Below are 12601 nucleotides of genomic sequence, written 5' to 3'. Positions count from 1 at the left end.
AATTGTACAATTTAAATGGATAAATTACATGGTATGTGAATTATAGCTCAGTTTAAAAGAAGGAAGAGAAACCCACACCTAGACATATCCTAGTAAAACCGCAAAAACCAAAGGAAAAAAAAATTTCAAAGTTGGTGGAGCTGTGGTGCTGGAATTATCTTTAAAGAAAAGCTAAATAGACTATTAGATAATTTCTACAGTTGGTAAATTTTCAAACAATACAGCTGTGAAACTCACACCCAGATGAAGAAAACAGAACATCTCAACACCCTAATAGTCCCCCTTGTACACCTAGCTAATACAAGGCACCCTATGCCCTGTATTAGCTGGGTGCACAAGTAACAGTGGAATTGGGGGAGCAGGGGACAGGAACAATGGAATCAGAAGAAATTATGATGATGATATTATCACTGTGCTGCCAGAAAATAACTGCCAATCCTGAATTTAACCCAACTAAGATATCATTTAAAAATGAAGCTATAATCCCAGTACTTTGGGAGAGCAAGGCAGGCAGCTTGAGGTCAGGAGTTCGAGACGAGCCTGGCCAACATGGTAAAACCCCATCTTTACTAAAAATACAAAGATTAGCTGGGCATCATGGCATACACCTGGAGTCCCAGATACTTGGGAGGCTGAGGCAGGAGAATCGCTTGAACCCAGGAGCAGTGGTTGCAGTGAACTGAGATTACACTACTACAGTCCAGCCTGGGCAATAGACCAAGACTCCATCTCAGAAACAAACAAAAAACAACCACAAGAAGAATGAAGCTGAAACAAAAATATTTTCAGAGAAGCAGAAAAGAAAAAGAATTTGCCTAGAAAATGTGTGCCAAAGGAGGTACCAAAAGATATTCAGGCAAACAGCAAATGATCCCTGATGGAAGGCCAGAAATTCAGGAAGGAATAAAAGTGAACAAAAGTGGCAAAATGTACATACCAGTAGTTCTCTTAGGTATATGCCCAATGGCCATGGGTACACATATTTACTAAAACTGTTCAAGTGCCTGTCAGCAGTAGACTAAATTATATAGTGACATATACCTTACAGCCATGCAAATGATCTGCAGTAATGGAGATGAATTTCACAAACAATATTGAGGAAAATTAGCCAGACACAAAGGACTACCTGATGTATGATTCTGTATATATTGAAGTATAATAGGAACAAGGAATCTTTGCTTAAGAGCATTAGGATAGGTTGTTAGAGGCATAGCTGCCTTGCAGAGTCTAGGTGCGCAAGGGGGACTACTAGGGTGCTTAGATGTTCTGTTTCTTTGTCTGGGTGTGGGTTTCACAATTGTATTCAGTTTGAAAATTCAGCGTGATGTACAATTACGTGCACTTTTCTGTATGTACATTATGTATTAAGCATTTTTAAAATAAAAAATGAGTAATTTCAATGAATAATGGTTGTATAAAAGAATTTTGTGTTTATAGCTAGGAAGAAATTAGAGCAATTAAGGCCTGTGAGATATCAGTTTATGGAATGTCAAATTAAAGTATTTGTGTTTTAGACTGAAAATGATTTTTGTCCCCTGAAACCACTTTAATAAGCAATTTTGAAATTACAAGGGAGTAATCCCAACCAAATAAATTTAAAAGGAGTTTCAGTTATCTTGGAATATTCTAAGTAGATCAGAAATGAATTACATTGTGTTTTTCAATAAAAAGTATTTTTAAAAATATTTTTAGACCTATTGTCTGTTTTACTACTGCCCATATTGCTTGGTCTGCTTTTTAACACCACTCAATCTGGCAGTATCCCTTGAGAAGTATATGGCACTTAATGTGTATTGTTCCCTAGAGGAATCATGAAAAGAAAGAAAAGGTGCAGATTTTCTCTTGGGATACAATAGAAAATTAATTGAAAAAGGAAGAGCCCATAATTTCATGTATAGTTACGACTGGGGAAAAAAAATCATAATATATAATTTTCACATTTGTTGATTATGTCTTCTTAAATGCCAGTTATTACTAGCACAATTGATGCTCTGTATGTGGCAGCTTGTATAGCTTGTGTTTGTGTTTTCATCTGCTTGGTTTATATACAATGATCTTAGCTGTAACTTCATTTTTATGCATTGTCTGCTTACTCTTTCTTTGCTTGCTTTAGACTCATCAGTTGGCTTTTGCATTCCATATTAAGATTTTGAAAGAAATACTTTAACCAAAAATGAATTGTATTTTTGTTATAGTGATTCTGCTGCATGGATTACAAGCACTCTATCTCCATGCTTGGATAAACTCCATCAAAAGCACATTATCCTCCTACTTCTGTGGCCAGCTGCCTAATTGTATCTGCTGTAACCACATGCTGTTGGAACATGATACCAATGAAGAATAGGAATGATAAATTACTCCCTGCAGGTGATAGTGATAATGATAATTTTTAATTTCCTTCTTCCTCATAAGGTCTAGTCTGATCTTATTTTATTGGTTGCCATCCTATTACATACACGTGATGTGTCCTCTCTAAAGAAATACTCGCCACGTCAAAATACATGAGAAAGTCATTTGTTTTTATCCCAAATCATTGTTCTTCAAATAAGTGTATATTAAATGAACTGCATTTACCTTTATACATATAAACAAGCAAAACATGACTTAAAACAGGTTTTTTCATGATTCAGTTTACAAATGCTGAGTTTTCTTCGTTTTTGTGAAATCCACAAAGAGATGAGCAACTCATTCTAAAACTATTCCGTACTGAGGAATATTTAAAATGTACAATAAAGTTACATGCTTGTATTTTCCTATGTGCATCAAAGTAACTGTGAAGGATTCTCATAAAATTTCAAGAGTGATCAAATTATCCCAGAAATTCACTATGTGCATGTATTTTCCTTTCATTCTGTTTTCTTCTATCATTGTTTTTGTTTTATTATTAATTACCACTCACTGTCCCTTCTCTCACTCTAAGGAACTTTTATAACTGAAATTTTTAGTTGTAAAATTTTCTGTCTCTGGTATAATTCAGTGGAATTTTATATAATTGTGACCTTGCCTTTGCAGATTAACCCAGCTCCTACAGATACATTTTAATGCTTTTTTTCCCTCAGCAGTTCTCATTGCCCTGACAAGATATAGATGTGAGACAAAGAAGAAATTTCTTTGTCTGTAGTCAGCCTTCGAACCTCTCTGATCTTTTACAAGCACATGTCAAGTTGTAGCTCCAGTTATTTATTGCCATTGCCTATTAGTCACTATTTCCTATGGTTGTTTATTCTTATATATGAATGACTTCCACAGAGAGAATGTATATTCATTGAAATTAACATTTAAAAGATGTGAAGATAGGCTGTCAAAGTGATGGTAGCAAGGTGGCCAAACTGTAATTAAAAATAGTGGCATGTTTATATTTTTCCGACAAAATGAATCAATTTATTCCTGAATCAGCTAATGTTTGGTTGTGTCATTATTCCTTATTTTTAAATAGCTTTGCAGAAATAGAAACTCTAATCATAATTCATTTGGTTTTATGTTACTATGTTTCAAAATTTTTTTTTCCTTAATCTCTTTTAATTAAGAATTAGTGGCATGCAACTGTAGTCCCAGCTAGTCAGGAGGCTTAGGCAGAAAGATTCCTTAAGCCTGGGCACCATGGCGGGACTCCATCTCTAAAATTAAATAACGTTTTTTAAAAGAATCACTTACACTGAAAAGGAAAAAAAAAACAAACACACACACCACAAACCCTGTCTCTGTAAAGTGCATTCTAAATCATGTTGGTGTTTGAGGGTAAATGCCCATTTTAAAACCAGAAACTCCCTTTTTTTTTTTCAGAGCAAAAATCTTCCCCCTTCTCAACTATATGACTGCTGTCTAACAAGTAAATAGATTTTCTGCACACAGTTTTGAATTTCAGGTGAATTTTTTCCTAATTTCTCCTCAGGCTTCTATGGAACTGATTTAGTATTACTGTAAACCAAACCTCATTAGAAATGTAACTGTGCTTGAGTAGTCAAAGATACTATGATACATTTCACATAGATGCAATTTCAGATTTTTATCATAGATCCTTTCCAGTGCTTATAATGAAGTTAACTATATCTTTCATTTTTCTATGTCTTAAAACTTAAGATTTCTTTCACTGTATTATTTAAGGGCTGGAAAATTTTTAAGTGAAATTCATACACGATTTGGAGATTGATTAATAAGCATGTGTGGGTGTGGTGGCTCACACCTATAATCCCAGCACTTTGGGAGGCCCCTCCAAAAAATGTGGGGAAAAATAAATCCTAGTAAGCTAGTATGAGCTTTTGTGAAAATAAATTTGGGTTTAAAAGCAGCTTTTGTAACATATTCAAATATATAAAGAGAAACATTTCTAATTCTCATTAAAAAAAAAGACTGGCAATAAATGTAGTATAACAGTTATAGAACTGTAATTACAGAAAGATGAGAGGCTGATACATGTTTTTACAAGATACACTAAAAATTTTAAAAACAAAAAGATATTTTAGAACTATGGGTTTTCTGTTCTTTTTCCAGGTTACCTTTTGGTAGCATTTCCCATCAACCTAAAGAACATCTTTTAAAATGTCTTCAAAAAAAGTTTATTGGAAATGAATTTTAGTTTTCCTTGACTTGAAAATGTCTTATATTTTGCTTTCATTCATAAATGATATTCTTACTAGATATAGAATTTTAAAACATTTTTCCTCATCAGTAGCTTTTTCTTTTCTATCTGGACCACCAGTGACATGTTAGATCTGTAGGTCTCCAAGGTTCTATAACACATTTTATTGCAATCTTTTTCCCTTCTTCAAATTGGATAATTTCTATTAATCTTTATATTCACCTATTTTTTTTTCCTGTCATCTCCATTTTGCTATTCAGCCCAGAAGTTTCAGTTACTGCATTTTTCAATTAAAAAATTTTCATTTTCTTTTTTATGGTTTCTATTTCTCTGATGAGAATTTCTATCTTTTAATTCATTCCATTGTGTTTTCTGTTACCTTGTGGAGCATAGTTATAATTGCTGCTTTAAAGTTTTGCTTGATAGTACCAGCATCTGAATTATCTCAGAGGTGGCATCTGTTGTCTTTTCTCTTGAGAGTTGTTCAATTTTCTTGATTCTTTGTATGTTGGGTAATTTGAGATTGTGCCTCAGATGTTGTACATGCTATGTTGTGTGGACTGTGTGTCTTGCTAAAATCTTAAGAATGTTGATGTTTGGTGTTGCAGACAGTCAGCCCAGGTAAATTAAGACCATAAGTTCTGTCTTAGTGTCCAAGTAGACAGTTGGCCACGTCTCAGTCACATTCTCTAAGCCTTTGTTATGCATTATGAGACTTTCTTGCTCATTCCTAGTTTACAGATTAGTCTGAGACTTTTACAGGTTTTTCAAATCTCAGGTCAGTTCTCTAGGCCTTTACTTGTTGGTTTTGGTTTTTTCCATGCATGTTTTATTCAGAGGTTAATCCTGAGACTTGCACCAGTGATTCAAACTTTAGTTCAATTCTCTAAGCTTTTGATATGTGGGTTTGGGTCTCACCTGAAAATGCATAATTTTGGGGGGTTAGGCTGAGACTTCTGCATTTCCTACATACAGAATTAGGAGATCTTTTCTAGCTCTCTCCTCTCCGTATTTGTCCCACATGTTCCATGCTTTTCAGAGTTAAAAATTATTAGTTCCATTCAAGTTGTTAGTGCTTTAATAAACTATACTGACTATGTAATAAGGTTAGCCATATTTGAGACTGAAGATGGTGCATGCCTGTAATCCCAGCTACTCAGGAGGCTGAGGCAGGAGAATCACTTGAAAACCCGGGATGGGGAGGTTGCAGTGAGACAAGATCACGCTACTGCACTCCAGCCTGGGTGACAGAGTGAGACTGTGTCAAAAAAAAAAAAAAAAAAGAGATAATGAAGACTAAAAATTTTAATTTGGCTAATACTTATTGAGAACCTACTATATGACACTGTATTGGGTAAGGGGCATAGAAGTGAATTACACATATGCCCTTTTAAATAAATTGCAGTATAAGGCAAACTACAGTATACTATCATAACTAATATGATAGAATGCATAATAAACACATTTGCTCAGCAAATATTTTTTTGTATCCTCTGGGCCAAGTACTGCTCTGGGCACTAAGAGTATAGTGGTAAACAAGACAGGTATACAGGAATAAAATTTAGAAAACATTTGAATTAGTCTGTGAAGGGGCATCATAAGTATCCAGAAGTCAACTGAAAAAAGTTATGTTTAGAAATATTCTAATTAACCACATGGTTTATGTGATAATCTGTAGCTGAGTACTACATTGCTTTATAATTCTATTTGGCAGAATTAATAGTCTTTTGATTCTCTCTTGGTATCTAAGATGTAATAAACCTCAAGGTTAAATATTGATTTACTTTGGACCCAATCCATATTAACCCTACAAGATCAATAAAATGTCACATTTTTAACAAAAGCAGCAGGGTACACAAATTAGCTTTATCATGTTTTTTGAAAAAATCAGTGTCCTTTTTTTTTTTTAACACTTTATAAACTTAATGTAGTGCCAGTTTTAAAAAATGATTAAGTCCAGCTAGTTCTATTAGTGAAAGAAAAAGGAATGGTATTTAACTTTAACCAAAAACATCAAAATTATATATTTATCTGAATATGTTAATTTCTTTAGGAGTGCTTTCTGTATTATCACAGTAACCCTTAGAGCTCACTTTGGAGTTTCTCCTTTGAGTACTTTCTTCAACATAAGATTTGCGTAGTATTGTTCATTTAAAAAAATATATAGGTAACATTTTAAAAATCTATTGATTCCATCACAAAAATAATCATAGTATTTGACTTAAAAATGGATGTACTAGACTAGAAGAAATTAAATGAACTGGCTCTGTATAAAAGAGGGTGTTTCGATTATTTATTGCTGTATAATAACCCACCTCAAAACTCCAGCTTGAAGCCAAAACCACTTATATCTATTTGTTTATGATTCTGCAATCCAGACTGGACTTAACTGACTAGTGCTCCTGCTGGTCTTTCCTGGCATCTTTCATGCATCTATAGTTGTCTGAAGGCTTGACTAGAGCTAGAGAGGTCGAGATGGCCTAATGCACAGGTGGACATCTCAGTTGGCGAGTGAGGATCAGTGAGGGGCCAGCTGAGCCTCTCTTTCCATGTATCTTTACCTTTCAGTGGTCTAGCATGATTATTTGTGTAATAAAACACATTGATTATTTGATTAGCCTTATTACCTTTATTATGTTGCTTCTGTAAGGAAAAGCCAAATTACATTATTTTGTTTTTACTTATAACCTTTTTTCCAGGAAAGTATTGAGTTTAAGAGGTATTTAGTCTCTGAAATGGTTTCATTTGGCATGTCTTAAAAGACAATAATTAGTTATTACATTATATAATTTGTTTAATAAGTATTTGTATTTCTTTTCTTTAAAAAAAAAAAAAACAGGCACTTGCTGGCTACTTTGATATATATTTTGAGAAGAATTGCCACAACAGGGTAAGTATCATGGTTTATCTCATAAGAATTATTACAGAAGTACATTATATTTTATTTTGTGCCCCAAGGTGTTTAATCAGAAGCATTTTGCTGTTGTAAGCAGTTGGGGCTTGTGTTTGCTGTAGTAGATTAATGTACCATGATATTAAAAATCTTGTACTTCATCAGATACTTTTGAACTTTACCAATTCAGGTTGTGTTCTCTACGGGCCCTCAGAGCATCAAAACACACTGGAAACAAACAGTATTTCTACTGGAAAAGCCATTTGCAGTTAAAGCAGGTGAGAAAGAATAGTAGGGGGGAAAGTATCTTATTCGTTCTGAAGTAAATGATATTCATTTTACAACCGCTTTTTATGTGCACACTATATTTGATGTCTTTTTTTTTTTACTTTGTTTGGAGACAGAGTCTCATTCTCTCACTGAGGCTGGAGTACAGTGACGTGATCTCAGCTCACTGCAACCTCCATCCCCTGGGTTCAAGCAGTTCTCCTGCCTCAGCCTCCCGAGTAGCTGGGATTACAGGCGTGCATCACCATGCCTGACTAATTTTTGTATTTTTAGTAGAGACAGGATTTCACCATGTTGGTCTTGAACTCCTGGGTTCAAGTGATCCTTCTGCCTTGGCTTCCCAAAGTGCTGGGATTACAGGCATGAGCCACTGTGCCTGGCCTGCACACTATATTTCAAGCAATATAACAGAAGTTAAGATGTTCTGAGAGCTTACCATCTACATAAATTTTAGATGGCATGTCATTTAAAGATATAATTTAAGACAATTTTTTATTTTACATCTAATTTCTGCCAGCTAAAATAAGATTACATAGCTCTTAAAGTATAAAAAAAAATTCAGAAAACTTTTTTAGGAAATAAATAGTATTAATAAGTTACAAATGTAACTAAAAGAAAATATTTTCTTTCTCCAAGTGACTGAAGAGAAATATCACCAATAAAATATAAGTTAAAGACTATTTCATTCAGTAGTTACTGTAGGCCAGGCACACTGGCTTATGCCTGTAGCACTTTGGGAGGCCAAGGCGGAAAGACAACTTGAGGCCAGTTTTTGTTTTTTGAGGCAGAGTTCCACTCTTGTCATGCAGGCTGAAGTGCAGTGGTGCAATCTCAGCTCACTGCAACCTTTGCCTCCTGGGTTCAAGCTATTATCCTGCCTCAGCCTCCCAAGTAACCGGGATTACAGGTGCCTGCCACCACACCCAGCTAATTTTTGATATTTTTAGTAGAGATGGGGTTTCACCACATTAGCTAGGCTGGTCTCGAACTTCTGACCTCAGGTGATCCACCCACCTCAGCCTTCCAAAGTGCTGGAATTACAGGCATGAGCCACCACACCCAGCCAAGGCCAGTTTAAGATCAGCCCAAGCAACACAGCAAGACCCTATCACTACAAAAATATCAAAATTGGCTGGGCAGAGTGGCACAAGCCTGTAGCCTTAGCTGCTTGGAGGCTGAGGCACAAGGCTTGCTTGAGTCTGCAGTGAGCTGTGGTCACACCACTGCACTCCAGCCTGGGTGACACAGCAAAACCCTCTCTCAAAAAAAAAAGTTATTGAATTCAAAATGTATTTGTCTTTACATTCTCTCTACTGCCTCCTCTCTACCCATCCAAATCTTACGCAATGTTGAAGGGCTAATCAGATTCTATTTTTTATTTTTAAAACTCAAAGATTGTTCACTCACATTAGCACCTATAGTTCTGACATACTTATACATTTCACTCTAGAAGTCAGAATTTGATTATAGGATTTAAAAATGTAAACTGCTTACTACATGTAAGTCTTCTTGTACCACCTTCTCTGAAAACCTCCTGAGGACAGGAAAGCGGAATGTATAACAAGCTTCAGTGAAAAAAATCCAACTTTTCTAATAACTCAGGGAAATACTACATAAAATTTAACAATGTCAAGTGCTGGCAATAATGTAGCCAAGTGGAACTTTCATAGTCTTTTGCTGGCTCTTTTAATTAGTAAAACTTTAGAGAACAATTTGATAGTATCAAGCTAAGTATAGATGTACTATCTCTACAGCCAAGTAGTTTTTTTCTAGGCATGTATTCTGAACAGTCTTTCCCACAACATAATAAAAATCTTCATAGCAGCATGGTTTATAAAAGGAAAAAATTGGAAATAACCTTAATTGTCCATCAGTAGAAGATAAATAAATGTGGTAGTTGCAGAATAGTATCTAGAGCAGGTTAAGTTATGTATGTATTTTTCTGTCAAAAACAACATTGAAGTCAGGCATGGTGGCATACGCTTATAATACCAGGTACTTGGGAGGCTGAGGCCAGAAGTTCCCTGGAGCCCAGGAGTTTGAGGCTGCAGTGAGCTGTGATTGAGCCGCTGTACTCCAGCAGGGGTGACACAGCAAGACACTGTATCTTGAGGAGTTAAAGTAGGGGAGGCAACATTGAGCAAAAAAGAAAATTGCAAAATGAGTCTGACAAGATACCATTTATGTGAACTTTTAAAACATGTAAATCAACCATATATACACATATCTAATAAAAGTATGAAACAAGCCATTCAGATTCAGCATAGTGGTTACCTCTGGGAAAGGATAGAAATAGGATTAGGGCAGGCTACAACGGGGGGTCAATGTCATATAGAAGGCATATAAAAGAAAACTATTTGTTGAAAATTGAAGGAACTATGATAGAATATTAAGATTTAACAAAGCTGAATGGTGGGCTCTTTATTACAGTGACCAGGTGGTTATCAATCTCTGTTTTAAGTATTTTATAAATTCTATAGCTTCAGTTTCACTGTTGGTATGTAAGTTGAGTTTAATAAATGCAAATAAATAGCAGGGTGAAACAGCACCTTGTCATTTTCTCACTTTGAAGTTGCAAGTGATATGGAAATAAAACCTTTGCTGCCATTTTCTCTGTCTGCAGAAAGCTTGAGCACAACAAAACAGAAATGAGGCAAAAACAAATGAGGTCCTTTTAGCCTCATTTTTGGTTTTCTGTAGCTTTGGTATTTGGATTGCTTATCAAACTTGAAAATGTTGCTTTTTTCTTCATTGTAACCAGTTTAAAGGCAGTACTAGTTCATGATTTAATCATGAGGGCGATTTAAGATAGCATTTGAGTTTGATTCTGAAAATTTTCTCCTACCTCATTACAACAAAATATTGTTTGATGACTAGTGAAGTTTTGAAATCCTAACTATTCTTTACCCACTAATCTTTAGAGTAACTGGTTAGTGCTTTGCTCTTAGACATTTGTACAATATCATGAAGGAGGTATGTGATGCAAATGCTGCCTGCTGGTACCACTTATGTTTCTTTTACTATTGAGGTGTATGCATTTGTATTTAAATAGTAAGACCAATAAATCACAAAATATTAAAATTCCCTAAGAGAGCACAAGCTGAAGAAAAATTTTAAGAGGAAATTTTGCAGTTGGAAAAACAGTCATTTATTAGCTATGAAAGTATAAAGAAGGGATCATGTAAGTAAGTGTAACACTTTTTTTCCCCCTTAATCCTGCTAAGCCTCTGATGGTAGCACTAATGAATAGATATTGGAAGTCATAGAGCAGAGTACTGAAGTGGATAAGCTAATCAGAAGACAAGCTCAAAAAATCTATAGGAAGACTCCTTGAGTTTTACACGATTAGCAAGATGTGTATGGAGGATGAAATGCACGAGGTCAGGCAAAGTAGTTGGAGCAAATGTGTTTCAAGGAGTTCTCAGTTCACACAGGGCTGCAAGGGGTTCACATTTCTAGCTTAAGGGCTATCTAGATCATCCGTAAAAAATCTTAAAAGCAAGCCTTAAAAGGAAAAAAAGCTAAGCTGCAAGTAACTTAGTGCCCACAAAGGAAAACCATAAAATGGAGACATTCAACAATATAAAATTCTTGATGTCCAGTATTCAACCAAACATTGGGTGCAGGAAAATGTCTGATAGGAACAGACCCAGAAATGATGAAATTAGCAGACAAGCATGTTGTAAAAAAATATTATTATACTTATGCTTACAGGAACATAGCGAAGAGAATGTGAGAAGACATTTAAAGTGACAGTGTCATTTGATGGAATTAATGGCAGAAGAAAAGATCTATGAACTTGAATACATAGCAATAAAATGTATCCAAAATAAAGCAAGGAGAGGAAAAACATTTAAAATAAAAGTGAACACATCCACAGTAGCCTATGGGAAAATATCAAGCACTCTATCCTAGTCCTTGGAAGACTCTGAGGAAGAAATAGGGTATGGTGAGGTGACGGGGACAGGAAATATATTTGATAAAAGCTGTAACCCACAGATTGAAGAAACTCAAGTAACCTGAAGAAGGATAAACTCAAAACAACAACAAAACTTATTAAACAGTGATTTTTTTTTAAATCTTAACATAAGCCAGAGTAAAAGGAAACATCATAGAGAGAAGAACAAAGAAATAACCTTAGAATATTCATCAAAAACTGGCTGGGTAGGGTGACTTATCCTAGCTGTGGTGAGCTATGATTACATCACTATACTTAAGCCTGGGTGCAGAGCAAGACCCTGTCTCTAAAAAAAAATTTCTTTTTTTAGAGGAGATGGGGAAAAGGACATAAACAGATGAACAGATAAAAAAACTAATAAGATGGTAGACTTAAATTCAAAAACAAATAGTAAGATAGACTTAAATTCAGACTTAAATAGACTGATAATTACATTGAACATGAAGGATCTGGACATCTCAATTAAAAGGTAGAAATAGACTGAATAGAACTAACTAAACTCCAAGAAACACACTTTAAATATAAAGGCACTGAAATTCCAGTCCTAGGAAAGGTGTTAATAGCACATTCTATCCAATCTCTCCCACCAAATATAGCTATAAAACCAGAGTGCATGGAGCAGCTATTAAGATCTCTGAAAAGTAAGTAATAAATGGGAGGTGAAGACCAGAATTCTAAGTACCACCAAACTTGTGGTAAATTTATGAGGTTTTCCTCCAGTATCCCCCAGCTTGGACTCCAGATAGCCTGAAACCTAGTCAGTGATCAGCCAGAGCTCCTGGAGGAGCAATGAATAATTGAATTTGTGATTTAAGAAACAATACCATTTACAGGAGCATCAAGAAAAATTAAAATCTTAGGAATAAATGTAACAAAATATATG

General features: G+C 35.0%; 1 protein-coding gene across 4 annotated transcripts in view; it reads left to right on the top strand.

Moving 5' to 3' along the window:
* PRMT3 (protein arginine methyltransferase 3) overlaps positions 1-12601 on the top strand; it is a 137298-nt gene that overhangs the window by 109508 nt on the left and 15189 nt on the right. For 2 of the 4 annotated variants that reach the window (XM_012456488.2, XM_012456490.2), the window contains 2 exons: positions 7419-7469; positions 7663-7750. In XM_012456488.2, coding sequence (XP_012311911.1) covers positions 7419-7469; positions 7663-7750 — 139 coding nt within the window. The other 2 variants (XR_010338349.1, XR_010338348.1) reach the window with 1 other exon arrangement.

Source organism: Aotus nancymaae, unplaced genomic scaffold, assembly GCF_030222135.1.
Source record: "Aotus nancymaae isolate 86718 unplaced genomic scaffold, 86718_ANA_hifiasm-v0.15.2.pri h1tg000059l, whole genome shotgun sequence".
Taxonomy (NCBI): domain Eukaryota; kingdom Metazoa; phylum Chordata; class Mammalia; order Primates; family Aotidae; genus Aotus; species Aotus nancymaae.
Note: the sequence above shows the minus strand (reverse complement) of the source record. Positions and strands in the feature narration are given on the sequence as shown.